The following is a 17,008-nucleotide window of genomic DNA, read 5'->3' on the forward strand; positions in this document are numbered from 1 at the left end:
AAAAGCTGCGGCACCATATGTGTTTGACCATTGCAATTACACCCAAAGGTGTTGATAATTCAGAATTCGAAATTTTTTTTAATGGATCTTTGATAGTGGAAAGGCAGGACCAAATAAGGATACCATTGTCGCCTATGTAAATAATTACTTCCCTGTAACCTGATGTCTTCAACCGGGTGAAATCAAAAAAATAGTTCGATTGTGTGTTTTCAAGAGACACACAGTACAAGAGATATTGAAACTTTATTGGGGATGAATGGGGTCATCAGTGTTACTTCAATTATGGTGATAGTAGAAGTGCTGGAGTTTGTGTCATGTTCAGGGGTGGTTATGATTACGAAGTTCATGAATCTCTTATAGACCAACATGGACGATACATCATATTAGACTTGACTCTATACGAGCAAAGGTTAACTTTGGTTGCTTATATGGTTATAACACAGTTAAACCAGATTTTTTCTGTGATATCCGACAAAAAACTATGAGATTTTCGAATACAAGTTTCATCTTTTTGGGTGACTAGAATGCAGTGCTGTATTAGAATGATGATACTTATAATGAAATATATATGACAGACACCCCAACTCCAGGAAAAAGATTGATGAAATTAAGGGAACACTTTTACTGTTAGAACCTTGGAGGACATGTTATCCTAGTGATAGAAAATTTACATGGCGTCAGAAATCTCCAATTAAACAGAGCCGTCTTGATCATTATCTTGTATCTGAGGACCTTTTTACATTGATGGAATGAACAACCAGATGCTCCGCAGGGCGCAGCTTTATACAACCGCAGAACCCTGAACAGTTGGGGCAAGTATGGACACAACATTTAAGCTTGATACAGCTCTGAATTTGGATTGTGATTAAAAAGTTGACACAACATAGGTTTCTGACACAGAATGAATGTGGTCTAAGAACTTAAACTTAAAAACTTAAAAATTTTAAATTGGACATTTACCTATTATGGTCCAATATCCAAAATCTAAATACATGGTTAGATTCAGCATATCATAGAACTCCAAGAATTCAATTTTTGATGAAATCAAATAATGTTCAATTTTAGACCCTTTAGACCTCAATGTGGACCAATTTAATAACCGGGCCAAAATATTAAAAATCTAAATACATGGTTAGATTCAGCATATTGAAGAACCCAATATATTTAATTTTTGTTGAAATCAAACAAAGTTTAATTTTGGACCCCAATTTGGACCAACTTGAAAACTGGGCTCATAATCAAAAATCTAAGTACATGTTTAGATTCAGCATATCACAGAACCTCAAGAATTCAATTTTTGTTAAAATCAAACTAAGTTTAATTTTGGACCCTTTGAACCTTAATGTAAAACAATTTGAAAAAAGGACCAACAATTAAAAATCTAAATACACGGTTAGATTTGGCATATCACAAAACCCCAATAATTCATCTTTTAATGAAATCAAACAAAGGTTAATTTTGGACCCTTTTGGCCACTTATTCCTAAACTGTTAAGACCAAAACTCCTAAAATCATTCCCAACCTTCCAAAAATTTCCAGAATCAATCCCAACCTTCCTGTTGTGGTCATAAACCTTATGTTAAAATTTCATAGATTTCTGTTTACTCATACTTAAGTTATTGTGCGAAAACTAAGAAAAACGCTTATTTGGGCCCTTTTTGGCCCTTAATTCCTAAATTGTTGGGACCAAAACTCCCCAAATCAATCCTAACCTTCGTTTTATGGTCATAAACCTTGTGTTTAAATTTCATAGATTTCTATTTACTTATACTAAAGTTATAGTGCGAAAACCAAATGTCTTCGGACGAAGACAACTATGACGACGACGACGACGACGACGACGCCAACGTCATACCAATATACGACCAAAAAATGTTCAATTTTTGCGGTCGTATCAAAATTATTCCTGGATACAGGACAGATCACTCCATTATATTTACTTTTACAGCATCCTTAGCTAAGCGGAGCAAAAGGTACTGGAAATTTAATTCTCAGCTTTTAAGAGAACCTGCATATGGAGATTTAGTTATAAACTGCATCAGAGACACTGTTTCTGATTTTTTCTCTAGGGGTGATTTCGAAGATTTTCTTCATGTTCAGTTATCTGGCAGTGATCAGCTATTTTTAAAGGTTCTAAAAATGAAGATACGTAGTCTTACTATCACCTACTATTAAACAATAAACAATCAAGGGAAGAAAAGATGTTTTCAAGGGACTGGAGAAGAAATCCAGTATTTAGAAAACAGCGTAAATCTAAACCCTAGCGAAATTAATGTGACGTCACTCAATCAGAAAAAGTGTGAATTAGAGAAGCGACGACAGACATTAGTTGAGGGCCTCATTCTCCGTTCTCGTGTAAATTAGCATGAGAATGGAAAAAGATGCACTAATTTTTTTTGTAAGTTAGAAAAGAAAGCCTTCTTAAATAAAACCATGACTGAACTCATTGATGACCAAGGAAATCAAATTTCTGATCAATCTAAAATATTGTTCGAACAGGAGCAGTTTTATAGGACACTCTATACATCTAAGTCATTTAGTAATGATGATAATCAATTTTTTAATCATGACGTAAAAGTTCAAACTCAGTGCAGAACAAAAACTTTCTTTGTGAGGAAACTTATCTTATAAGGAATGTGGAGAAGCGTTAAAACAGATGCAAAATGGCAAGTCTTCTGGATCTGATGGATTTACAGTGGATTTTTTCTGATGTTTTTGGAAAGATAATGGTCCATTTGTCTTTAGATCTCTGCAATTTGGATATGAGTTGGGCCATTATTCAGATTTTCTATACCAAAGTATTATTACTTGTATTCCTAAGGAAGGGAAAGATAGGAGGTACATGGGTAACTGGTGACCGATCAGCTTGATGAACACAGTTATGAAAATTGCATCTGCAGTTCTTGCTGGTAGAGCTAAAAAGGTACTGTTTGCCATTATTAGTGACACACAAAAGGGCTTTATGAAATGAAGATTCATAGGAGAGGACACTCTATGACTTCTATATGATTTAATGCACTATTTAGAAAAATATGACATAGAAGGATTGTTATTACTAGTAGATTTTGAAAAAAGACTTTGATTCTATAGAATGGGATTTTTTAAAGCAGGCTTTGATTAGTTTTAATTTTGGTCCTTGATTTTGTAAATGGTTTGATGTTCTTTATACAGATGCTAAGAGCTGTGTCATTAATAAAGGTAATATGTCCCAATTTTTCAACCTTGAAAGAGGCTGTCACCAGGGGGACACGTTATCTTTCTATTTATTTATTATTGGGATGGAATTACTTGCTATAAAGCTAAAAGGGAATTCAAAAATAAAAGGGGTGAATATAAATGGGAATCTACCTCTCATTTGTCAGTATGCAAATGATACGTTTTTTTACACTTGATGGAAGTGAAGATAAATTAAAAAAAACCCTTTTTTGTTTTGACAAATTTCACAAAGTCTCAGGATTAAAGATAAATACAACTAAAACAACAGTTGTTTAAATTGGAAGTAAGAGATATTCTGACTTGGTTTTATGTCCTGAAACAAATCTAAGCTGGTCCTGTTCAAACTTTAAGGTTTTAGGATTAAATTTCTCTTTTGATCAACAGTGTATGCCCAGTTTGAAATTCAGTGCAAAAATCATTGATATTTCAAAATTGTTGAAAAGTTGGCAGCATAGGAAGCTAATACTACTTGGCAAGGTTACTGTTATTAAGACTCTTGCACTTCCGAAATTGATTCATTTGCTTACATCTTTACCTAATATATGTCAATCCACGTTAAATGAAATCAACAGATTATACTTTAATTTTATATGGGATGGAAAAACAGAAAAAACAAACGTGATACACTGATTGCAGATAAATAGGAGGAAGGTTTGATAATGGTTCATTACAATCTTTCAACTTTTATCTTTTTTTTTTTTTTATTAAAGTCGGTTGGGTGAGGCGATTTTTTTGCAAATTTAAATGGCGGCTGGCAAAATATTCTTAAGTTAATACTGAATAAATTTGGAGGTGCAAGATCTTTTTCTTTACAAAACTTCAAACTTTTGTAGATTGGAAATCAACTCAGCAATCCGTTTTGGAAAGATGTCTTTCAAGTCTTTCACTCATCTAAACCCATGTTAAAACTAATGTTAAGGAGTTCCTCTCGCTTGATATCTTGAATTTTGTGAAAACAGAAGACTTCCCATTATATAACAGATTGGGAGTTGCTGTTGTACAAAACCTCTGTCACATTTTTGACCATCAAAAGAGAGATCTTTTCACATTTGATCAGATTAACCAAAAAGTTCAGACAAATAATTATATGCACTATTACAGTTTAATATCAAATATCCTTTTGGAGGTAAAACAGTCCCTAATACACTGATACTGACTTAGAAAATTTTACTCCACAGGAAATTTTTTTGTAGAAAATTACTAGCAGTAAAAATATCAAATTCATATATAATAATCTTATTGTAAAATGTGCACATCCTCAAGTTGTAAAATTTTCAAAATGGAAGGATGAGCAGCATTCTAACATTGAAGACTGGAAGAAATACTTTTGCATACTTTAGAAAGGTTGTAGAGATACATATTTGTATGACTTCCAATATAAGTTTTTACATAGGATTATTCCTACAAATACATTTTTATATAAGATTAAAATCAAAGATACAAAGTTATGTTCTTTTTGTAGATGTGAAGATGAAAGTATTGGACATTTATTTTATAATTGTCAAGTGACATCAAATTTTTAAAATTTGTTTTGTGCTTGTCTCATTAAGTTCTATGTTAATATTGAATTTAACCCCAAAAAATGTTTTCTTAGTTTTGTAGAAGAAAGCTTATTTTTAACTTTACTTAACTAATTTTTGCCAAAAAATACATCTATAAATGCAAGCTAGAAGAAAACCTTTCAAATGCAATTTAATTAAAAAATAGACTGAAAAACTTTTATAACTTAGAGTTATATACAGCAAGAATATACAACAAACATTTTGAACTTCAAAAGTTTTGGGCCCCTATTCTAATTATTTATCCTGAATGGTAATCTAACAACCAAATTTGTATCAATATATATCTTTTTGACCTATTTGTGGAACAGAGCAAACAACATGTAATATATACATAGCTCATGTAAAACTTTGTTTTCTGTTAAATAATCTATAGATATTTCTATATGCAGAGATTGAGAGAGAGAGAGAGAGAGAGAGAGAGAGAGAGAGAGAGAGAGAGAGAGAGAGAGAGAGAGAGAGAGAGAGAGAGAGAGAGAGAGAGAGAGAGAGAGAGAGAGAGTCTTTTGTTGTTTTATATTTGAAACCCTGTAACACCTTAGTCAGGTGATGCTGTAAGAGCGATGCTAAATCTTGACTATTAAAAAACTAAATAAAAAATCAAAACAAATCTTAGAATATAGTTTACATCGGCACACATATCGGTTTTGTCATCTTCAAATTGAAATATAGCGTTTGTATTCTTTTCAAAACGGATGTATAAATAAACATCCACGTTCATATTTTCTATATAGAGGTTTCAACTCGTATTGTTGATTTTAATCTCTTATGCTTTTTTTTTTAAATAATAATTGTTTTGGCTTTAAACTAGCTTTCAGTAACTACGAGTACACTCAATTAGTACGTTCTTGTTAATTTGACGTGTTGATACACTTTGTGATGCTTATTTGTTTTTTAATAAATAAAACTAAAAAAATCCATTTCTAAGCTTCAAATTTTTGTTTGTTTGTTGATTATATTCTATTTAGTGTTTACTTATTTAGTGTAATATCTCGTCTCTTTATTTTTAATATATACCAGGTATGATAAGTGTTTTGTAGGACTATGAATTTTCAGCTTATGTTCTCGTAGTATGAACAACAAAATTATATATTTTGTAACAAATATTTCCGTGCTCCACTTATACTTTATACCTTAATAAATGTAAAAATATATGATAAAGAGGGGCTTCATAGTTATCGGAAGCGGCAATATTGTGCCAACTGAGATTTTTTTTAGCTTATAGTTCTTTGATGGTCATCCTAAAGAAATATGTATGATGAAACGTACTTCGCAAACTGATTTAACACAAACACACACAAAAAAAAACCAAACAACAACAATATAACAGATGAACAGGATAGTTTTTGAAAGTTGAAGCTCAATTAACAGATATTTTTTTTCATTTAGAACCTTGAAATTGTTTAGACCTTTTTTAAAATATAAAGTGGTAAAATTGGAATAAATCTCTACGTTCTTGTAAATACATTGAGATACAAAGCTAACCAACAACATTCTATAACAGACTCATATTTTTAATTAAAAGCCAGAGACCGAGAGTTTCTCATTATTCAGACCTAACTTTTTCGAGGTTTATGCTTTAATATTTTGACATTATATGTTTTTCATTGTGCATTTTGAACATATTGAAATATGTGATACCATGCTGATGAGAAAGACACCTTAAAATGTTCTTTAATGTATTCTTTTGTAAGCCTTATATTTTTCTATGATACCAATGAATGTTGTCTTATCTCATCGATTGTCAAGTTTCACATTCAATACAAATGAAGGGGAATTACTGACAAAATACTAATATTTGTCCTCTTCTTTGATGTTAGTATATGCTTAAAATGTAATTATAAATAAAAGACTTTAACAATTACCAGCGGAATGTTTTAATACGGATTTATGTTGTATTGTGTTAGGATATTAGACATTTGGTTACCTGAAGTTTTTTTTTCTAGTTCTTTCCCAAGTTCAACCATACCCCCAGGTGTTCCAATAAAGTACATCGCTATTTCAATTCCTCCCTCCCGAAGAGCCTGTACAACTGCATCACAACAATTGTTCAACACGAAATGGTATCCTCCTTTATCTTTTTTAATGTTATTCCACCATTTCTGTATTTTTTCTACACCTTTAGCACTTATCCATATATAGAATCTATGAGTATATTCTCGACCTGTGAAATTATCTCTGTCATCCTCATAATCATCTGGTACACACTCTTTGGTTCTGCCCTCTGTCTGAAAAATAAAAATCTAAATCATATACCAGCAAAGTTTTAATGATCACCCAAAACAAGAGACATTGCAAGTAACAGTAAAAAATTCTAAAACCAAACCCAAAGGAAAGTAAAGGATCTAATATATTATAAAATGTATCAAAGTACATAAGATATGTTGTATTCTTTATGAAACATCTTATTAAATTTGAATTTAATTAGATTGCTAACATACTTTATTAATCATACTATATATGATAATATTATCAATCGGATGACTTGATTCTATACATCTTTTAGTATCTATATTATAAAAATCGCTCATACAGTTACTTGGTAATATTTTTTTGAAAAATATCGACTTTGTTGAAATGAAAGGTCATATTTTGAGTGAGATCTCACTTTTGTCCCATGACTGTATATTAGATAAATAAATAAAATCACCAGTAGTAATGTACCGCTGTTTAATAGTCATAAATCGATTAAACGAAAACAAATATGGGTCACAAACCAAAACCTCAGAATACACAGCAACTATAAGAGGAAAACAACCGAACAACAGAAATACTTAACTGTTACAAATCACAAAGACACACATACAAAGAAAAGGGCTGTTGTAAATACCTGCAACATTCCTGACTTGATACAGGACATTTTCAGAAAAAAAGTGGTCTGAACCTAGTTTTATTGCTAGCCAAACTCCCCTCTTATCATATAAGATAATGTTAAAAATACTGCAAAATGACAACATTACGTGACAGGAATACAGAACAAATAAACGCAAGTAAAAAAAAACCTGTATTCTTGTCTTTTATTTTTGCTTATGTGCCTTGTCTAAATTACTTCTTTGTGTTTCTTGGTTACAAATTTGTTTTTTCTATCGTTATTAAGATTATAACAGAATATTGACTGTTGTACCCCTTTATGGCATTTTTATCTTTTATGTCCGTTTGTTTGATTCAAACATCGTTGTCAATATGATGGATCTAAAGCGACTGTCATACAAGTGAGAGGTTAAGCTAGCTATAAAACCAGGTTTAATTGTTAATAAACTTTCTAGACTTTTTACGAAATAATATAAATATAGGGTCTGACTTCCTATAGTCACCGTCAGCTGAAATTCGAAGCGGTTATCGGTAAAAATTATCTAAACTATCAACCACGTTCACTCGTGATAAAGTTTTTTACATTCCATTCAAAAACGACAAAAGAAAAACCACTACTGACCTACCTTTTAAGTGATTGCACTGTGATAATCCTGACCTTCACATTTTCCAAGAGAATTTTGAATGGTGGAATCCGCCATTGTTTTTACCGGAAGTGTTTCCGTGGAGTTCAATTTCATAAAATTTGCATAACGCGCGAGAAACTTTATCACATCAATGAAAAGAAAATTACAGGAAACTCCTAAAATGACGTGTGTCACATGTAAACAAAGGATCCTCATTGAATCGAAGATGGCGGAATTACAATGGAAAACATTCTGGAAAGTGTGAAGGTCAGGATTATTACAGTGCGATCACTAGTTTATATTATTTTTACCGATAACCGCTACGAATTTCAGCTGACGGTGACTATAGAGAAATATTTATTAATCATTTGAATCTGCTATATGGGTAAACAAACTTATGAGAACATATTTCTACCAAACTAAGGATAGAATAACAATGACGACTGATTCTACAACTGTGTGTCCACTTTGAATAAAGAAATTAAAATACCACTACAAATGCTCCCTTTTAAATTTGTGTTTCTTTGATACACATGACGTGGCTCTGTACATAAAAATCCCGCCATTGTGTAACTGTTCCGTTATAATTTTTGTCTTTCATACTGGCTTATGTTTTGTCTATATGCATTTTTTTGTACATTCTACAGATGATTTACCTAAACGAACTATAGACTATATTCTTTTTATACTTTGAACGACAAATCCATTTTATATCTCTACCTGTGCGACGTTAACATTCTGACGTCAAACGCGCGTAACTACGTCAGAGTTAATGTTAATCTAACCATTCGATCGCAGTACTTTAAAATGGTCAATCCTTTATAATCCTTTATGGGTGGACTTAACACGAATAAAAAAAGTACATAAATAAGAAAGCAATGAATGAGGTTATTTAATTTGATAAATGCCTTTTTGTGGTTCTTTGTCAAATATTTGTTTGTTTTAATTGGGATTAAGATTATAACACAATATTGACTGCTGTACCCCGAATTTTGACATTTTCAACCATTAAAAGGTATTATGTCTGTTTGTTTTGTTCGCGCGTTGCTGTCAATATAATCAAATTTTAGGCGACTGTCGTACAAGTAAGATGTTTAGCGCTATAACAACGTTCAATCTACAATTTTCTACATAAGAAAATGACTACCAAGTCAGGAATATGACAGTTGTAATCCATTCGTTTGATGTGCTTGAACTTTCGATTTGACATTAAATTAGAATTTACATCTAGAAATTGACAATAAGGGCCTGTTAAAAACAAAACTTTACTACAAAAAAGATGATTTCAGCTTTCCAATTGTAACCTTTTCAAAACCAAGAGTCCCAAATAGTGAAGTTGAAACCAATACTTCGTAAATTTTACGGACGCTTAATCAGTTGGTGAACCGTTGTCGAACATCTGTTTCACAGATGATAATGGATATGTTCCTTATGTCGTAATGTAACTACATTCCCTGCCCCTTTACATGAATGTGACCTATCAAATGACACTACCTATCAGTTTTGTAATAACATGAGCAACACGAGCGGTGCCACATATGGAAAGTGATATATGCTTGTCTTTCAGGAGGACCTGAAATCACCCATGGTTTTTGGTGGGGTTCGTGTTGCTGTTATAGCCCTATTTGTGACATTTTCACTTATTGTGTCTGTTTATTTTGTTTACAAATCGTTGTCAATATAATGAAATTTGATGCGACTGTCATACAAGTGAGTGGTTTAGCGCTTTAAAACCAGGTTTAATTTACTATTATCTACATAACAACATGCATGTAACAAATAAGGAACATTCGTTTGATATGTTTGAGTTTTTGATTTTGTCATTTGATTAAGGACATTCCGTTTTCAATTTTCCTCGGAGTTTAGTATTTTTATGATTTTACTTTAAGAGTAAATTTTTACTACCAAAATTTTAGCTGGTATTGTGACTTCCATTGCCACTCATCCGTCTATAATTTAAGAATACAGTTAGAATACATGTGATAAATGTTTACCTTTTTCTTTTTCATACAATTTTTAGATTTATCTCCAGTCGGCCACCAACTTATATAGGCACTATTGTCATTTAATGACAACGAAGCATGTCCCAAGCTCCTGTTGCCCCATTCTGCTGTCCATACATACATTACAGCCATATTGGATATTAAACTGTATTTAATTCAACTGAAACATAAAGTTAGAATTACTTATAATTATATGCATTGGTAGATGGGAGTAGAACTGATTGTTATAAAAAGTAAGTGCTTTTTAAACTGATTTTATCATACGTATTTTATGTGTTCATTTTGTTTTTTAAATGATCGTGGAATGTGATCTAAAACCACTATGTTACAGGCGGAAACCCAGTTGAAATAGAACAAAAGAATCGAAGCTCTTTGTAAGAGAAGGCGATAAATGCTTACTGTAATGTTTACTTTTTTTTTTTTTAAAGTTAATAGAAACCAATAAAACGACAATTTTCTTCGCAATTACGAAGTGTTTTATTTTAAAAACACCATTCGCATAAGTTTTCAATTTATCTATTATATAGTAGTGCAGAACAATTAGATATTTAGTCGGCGACATGGGTATCTATCAAGTTGGATGTAGAAAAAGCATAACCTCCGATTTAAAAAAAAAAATCAAAGCGCTGTAAGCACTGTAGGCAGTTAACCAAAAACCAAGTCAAACATAATTATGAAAACTGTGGCAATATTAATGATGCTTCAATTTTTTTAAAAAGATTTAAAAGAACAAACATTAAACATTCATATATAATTGTACATTTATGTTCATTTAATGAATTAAATTAAATCATTAAGTCAAATAATTCATATTTGATCAAGGTTTTCAATAGCAACGTATATATCAAGTATATTTTTTTTCATGGTCATGAGTCTTGAGTCAGCAGAGGTACAAATTCGCAATGATTGCAGTTCTTCAAGTTGATCGTAATTGTTCGTATTAGTTGACTGTTAGTAGTTCAAGTTGACTTTAGTACGAGCTTGTAAAAGTATGAATGGACTTGCTTCCCTGGAAAGAAAACTGAGTTTGTGTTCTACAGTACAAAAGTTATGAGACACAAATCAGACAAATGTTTACTTCTACAGGGATCAATGGTGAGGTCTGACTGACCTGTCCATAGTAAATGTAAATGACTCCCACCTTCATCCCAAGTCCATGATGTTGAAGTTTGGAATAAAATGACAGGTGTTAGGTCTAGCAAAGTGATATGCATATGTGACGCCTATGAGATTGACCTTGTAATGTCATTCAATCTTTTTGAAATGACAAACAGGAATAAATATGGTTTAGGAGTTGGTATCTGAATCTTTTACAGGTTCTGAAAACACACACAAGATGGTGTGGGGTGACCCTAGGGACTACCCCTATTTTTCATTTGATTTTTTATATTGTCCCATACATGAATATATATGGTTTAGGGGTCTGGATCTCGACCGTTATTAAGTTATCAAACAGGATTGGGTAGGGTGACCCTTAGGACTCTCCGTATATTTCATTTGATTAGTTATGTTGTCCAATAACATGAAAATATATGGTTTAATTTAAAGGTGAGGATCTCGATTGTTTCCAAGTTTTCTAACAACAGGAGGGATGGGGTGACTGTAGGGACTCCCCCTATATTTTATTTGATTTGTTATTAAGTCCCATACTTGAGTATATATGGTTAAGGGGCGAGGATCTCGACTGTTTCTAAGTTCTCAAACAGGAGGGTGCAGTGACCTTAGGGACTCCCCCTATAATTCATTTGATTTGTTATATTGTCCAATACATGACTATATATGGTTTATGGGTGGGGATCTCAACCGTTTTCAAATTCTTAAACAGGAAGGGGTAGAGCCCCACGAACTCCACCTATATTTCATACGATTTGTTATATTGTCCCATACATGAATAGATATGGTTTAGGGGTGGGGATCTCGACCGTTTCCAAGTTCTCAAACAGGAGGGGTGGGATGACCCACTGGGACTCTCCCTATATTTCATTTGATTTATTATATTGTGCCATACATGAATATATATGGTTTAGGGGTGGGGATCTCGACTGTTTCAAAGTTCACAAACAGGAGGGGTGGGTTGACCCCAAGGACTCCCCCTGTATTTCATTTGATTGGTTATATTGTCCCATACATGAATAAATATGGTTGAGGGGTGAGGATCTCGACTGTTTCCAGGTTCTAAAGCAGGAGGTGGTGGGTGACCCTAGGGACTTCACCTATATTTCATTTGATTAGTTATATAGTCCCATACATGAATGTATATGGTTGAGAGGTGGGGATCTCATCCGTTTCAAAGTTATCAAACAGGAAGGGGGTAGAGTGCCCATAAAGGACTCCACATATATATCATATGATTTGCTTACATTCAGATATCATATAATCTAGTTGCACTATAAGTGTAAAATAAGAAACTTCCAGCTATTTTAACTGACCCATCAAAATTGAGAAAAAAAATACCCATTGAAATTGTAGTTATATGTTTACACTTTAAAAGCATCTAACTTGCTTTACCAACATTTTTTTTCGTTAAGGATGTCTGCTGCTCTAACTTAAAATAACAAGGATTTCATGTGGTTGCTTAAAATGAAAACAACTTTGATATTTAAACAAAATAAAGTAATAAAATCATTAGTCTCGTGTGTAGTTTTCAAAATACGAGACATTTAGAAAATGGCGGGAAAAGGGTTTTCTTCAGACTTTACTATTTGTTAACATTGGAATTGTTTTTTAACCTTTAAACCAAGAAAAAATAACAAGGATTTCATGCCGCCGGATCACTAAATCTTAAATGATCTATTGAACAGATTTATGAAGACAAAAGTGGGGTGTCGTGTAAAACAAAATTTAATACATTTGGATGGATAAAACCTGAGAAAATCGAAAATATGACAAGAATTCAAAAACATGACCAGCAGACATCCTTAAAAATGTCCTGTACCAAGTCAGGAATATGGCCATTGTTATATTATAGTTCGTTTCTGTGTGTGTTACATTTTAACGTTGCGTCGTATGTTTTCTCCTAATTTTGAGTGTAAATTCACATTGCGATAAGATGTGTCACGGTACTTGTCTATCCCAAATTCATGTATTTGGTTTTGATTGTATATTTGTTTTTCTCGTGGGATTTTGTCTGATGCTTAGTCCGTTTCTATGTGTGTTACATTGTAGTGTTATGTCGTTGTTATCCTCTTATATTTAATGCGTTTCCCTCAGTTTTAGTTTGTTACCCCGATTTTGTTTTTTGTCCATGGATTTATGAGTTTGAACAGCGGTATACTACTGTTGCCTTTATTTATTACTGATAAAAAAAATTATACGGTCACCAGGACCATATATATTGTTAGATATACAGTTCCCAGCTGTCACAAAGACTCACATTGTATTGGATGTTGACATTACAATTTGTCAAAAAGTAATTTTGAGTTTCAGTACAAAATATTTTCTGTTTTTTTCATTCTTTTACATATATCTTTTGGTTTTCAATTCTAGTGTTTATATTTATTTACCATGCAAAGATGTATTTTGTCATCTGTCTGATTTTTTTAAAAGTTCAAAGGTCGCCAAAACCCGGAATTACTCATATCCGCTTCCGGAATCGGATACGATATAATATTGTAATTTTCTTCTCATGTCAGCCATTTTGTTTTCAATGTTGTTTTTGTCAGATACGATTTTACTCGAATTTACACATTATTTGTCGGCGATTTTCTGTATAAAGCTAGCGGTTGAACAAAATGAACATCGCTGTCATAAATAATAATGCTAAAAACAAGTTTTGAGATCGTTTATTAGGAGACTTTTGTAAAAAGGTTTGCAAAGTTATTATTTTATTTCCTCTCAAGTCGGGTCTTGTCGAGCATAGCTAGTAACCAAGTCGAAAGTCCGACTGCAAAAGTGGAAGGTCGCAGACCTCAGACAATCGCTAATTTGAACCCCTAGCTGCCTCCAAATTGAAAAGATACAAAAATATCGTCTTATAATTTAAAGTTGCCACCAACAGCATGAACAGTGGAACTTATTTTAAGACTACTGACGTAGTTGACTACGTATTGACGACAAACAATATTCCTACGACTTTTGCCATTTGGGAAATCTAAACTACTTGTCTTTAGAGATTTTCGGCGATTAAACATTTCATACATTTGTTCTTTGACAGCTTAACCAAAATCTCAGGGGATAATAAACTACATAAAGATTCCTAATGTGCCCTACTTCCTATGTGCAACTTCAAAACTGTTGGATAAATCGACGATCATTTAAGTTTTTCTGATCATATTTTTTGTAATCAAGAATTAAAAGTATGAAAAAACTGTCCAATTAGTTATAAATAACATAACATCCAGCTAGATAATTTACAATGGCACATATTTCAGCATTTATTGGGTAGAACACAAATCTAGGGTGCTCGCATAAGGCAGCTTAACTGCCTAATTACCACGGACGGAGAACATATCAATCTATTACTTCAGTAAATTTCGTGTCTGCCCTTCCATTATGAGACTCAAGAAAAAATCAAATAAAAATGGGTAACAATTGTATCGCAAAGAGAAAATCGAATGTACCTTTTTATGTTAGGGCCTGTTTGAGGTGTAAATGTCTTTAAAACGTACAAAGCAAGAGTATGTCTCGCTTCAGATTCTGTCAATCTTATATATAAAAGCTACTTGACTTTATAACATAAAAAAATCACAGATGAAATATATGGGTCGAATGAAGTGTAGGTGTGTTTGAATAGCTACTTTTTTTACTAAACATTCAACCACTGAAAATTTTTAGTCTGCCCTTCCACGGAATATTTAATCAATTTTTTTTTAAGGTTTAAGAATTTTCGAAAATTCCACCTGACAACCGATCAGACAATAGTTTTAAGTTGAATCATTGCAAACAAGACAATTAACTTATGTTCATTAGCTAGAAGTTACATTTGTCTTTTAAAATACAACTGACATATAAGGATCGTAATGTTGCCATGTGAATAAATTTATCGATTTTCTATGATTGTGAAAATGAACTGGTGTAATGGGGAGATAATTTTGACGAAGTAGAATCCTGACTGGTTATCCTGGTCATATTTTCACGTGCCTGTCCAAATTCAAAACCCAGATTTGATTTGCTTTTGTAATATTTTGACGTTTTATTAGTTTTGCTATTTTGAAAATTTTCTGTTGTTTGAAGATCTTTGTAAGTTTTCATTTATTTTATTTTCTACATTCAATAAAATTAAGAATGGAAATGGGGAATGTATCAAAGAGACAACAACTCGACCATAGAATAGAAAAAACAACAGCAGAAGGTCACCAACAGGTCTTCAATGTAACGAGAAATTCCCGCACCCGGAGACGTCCTTCAGCTGGCTCCTAAACAAATCTATATTGTTCAGTGATAATTAACGCCATACTAATTTCCAAATTGTACACAAGAAACTAAAATTAAAATATAACAAGACTAACAAAGACCAGAGGCTCCTGACTTGGGACAGGCGCAAAAATGCGGCGGGGTTAAACATGTTTATGAGATCTCGACCCTCCCCCTATACCTCTAGCCAATGTAGAAAAGTAAACGCATAACAATACGTACATTTAAAATTCAATTCAATAGAAGTCCGAGACTGATGTCAGAAGATGTAACCAAAGAAAATAAACAAAATGACAATTATACATAAATAAAAACAGACTACTAGCAGTTAACTGACATGCCAGCTCCAGACTTCAATTAAACTGATTGAAAGATTATGATTTCATCATATGAATATCAGGCACAATCCTTCCCGTTAGGGGTTTAGTATCATACCATCCTAACATATATGAGTAGAACATAACCCGTGTCATGCCAACAACTGGTTTTTGAATAAATGTGTTTAGTTCCGATGCAAAGACCCTATAAGTGAATCAATACTAACGCCAAAATATGCAATCTTTAATGACCTGACAACAGTATCGTAACCATATCCCTTCTTAATAAGTCTATTTAAAGGTTTTGTTAGTTTCTGCGGTTAGAGACATGACATATTGTAGACACTTATCCATCATTGACGATCGTATATGTTGACCTTCAGATATCATTGACGACCTATATGTTGACCTTCAGATATCTTTAAAACAGATTTGGTGTGGCATGCTGCTTTCTTTTGAACATATACTCCATTTAATATTTCAATCATGATTATGATATCATGCGAAGAAATCTCAACGAATCTTAAAGATGTTCATTTCTACGGAAATGTTGTTAACCGTGCCTGAAAATATAGAAACGATTTTGGTAAACTTATCCCTTCTTTAAATAAACTTATTCTAAAAGGTAACCAATTCAACACCGGAATAAGATCATTGAATATTGTCTTTTTTGGTATAAATATTGATTTTGTTATCAGTAAATTAAAAACAAATTTAATATTACTAGTATATTATATACTTATAGACATTCATGGACCTACAATCTGTCGATGCCTTTATCTTAGCATTGCACAAGTTCATGTTTTACTCTGACTTTTTATGGCGTCTTTACACTAAATCCATTGGATGTTGGATGTGAACAGATGGACAACTTAGTTTTTGATGCATGTTTTTTTTTATATTAGTTGTTAGTGGCTTTAAAATAGCTGTCCGTTAACTGCGAGTACTCTCAGATCTGTTCCTAGTGTTTTTTTGTTGTTGGGATAAACAAGTACCCGTCCACGTCTACTTGTATGTTTGTCCATCTGATGAGTTAAGCCTTTTTAAACTAATTTTTATAGTTCGTTCTTATACCACTGTCCCAGTTTATGGGGAGGGTTGGGATCCCGCTAATATGCTTAACC

At 32.6% G+C, this 17,008-nt stretch overlaps 1 protein-coding gene across 4 annotated transcripts in view; it reads right to left on the reverse strand.

Moving 5' to 3' along the window:
• The window catches only part of LOC139484943 (uncharacterized), a 37,232-nt gene that overhangs the window by 12,112 nt on the left and 8,112 nt on the right, over positions 1–17,008 (reverse strand). For 3 of the 4 annotated variants that reach the window (XM_071268999.1, XM_071269000.1, XM_071269002.1), the window contains exons 2-3: positions 10,207–10,375; positions 6,703–7,003 (exon numbers count right to left, since the gene is read on the reverse strand). In XM_071268999.1, the coding sequence (XP_071125100.1) occupies positions 6,703–7,003; positions 10,207–10,347 (442 nt within the window). In that variant the 5' untranslated portion in view covers positions 10,348–10,375. Of the gene's footprint in view, positions 1–6,702; positions 7,004–10,206; positions 10,376–16,111; positions 16,446–17,008 lie in introns of those variants that run through there. The other variant, XM_071269001.1, reaches the window with a different exon arrangement.

This window comes from Mytilus edulis, chromosome 8, assembly GCF_963676685.1.
Source record: "Mytilus edulis chromosome 8, xbMytEdul2.2, whole genome shotgun sequence".
Classification (NCBI taxonomy): domain Eukaryota; kingdom Metazoa; phylum Mollusca; class Bivalvia; order Mytilida; family Mytilidae; genus Mytilus; species Mytilus edulis.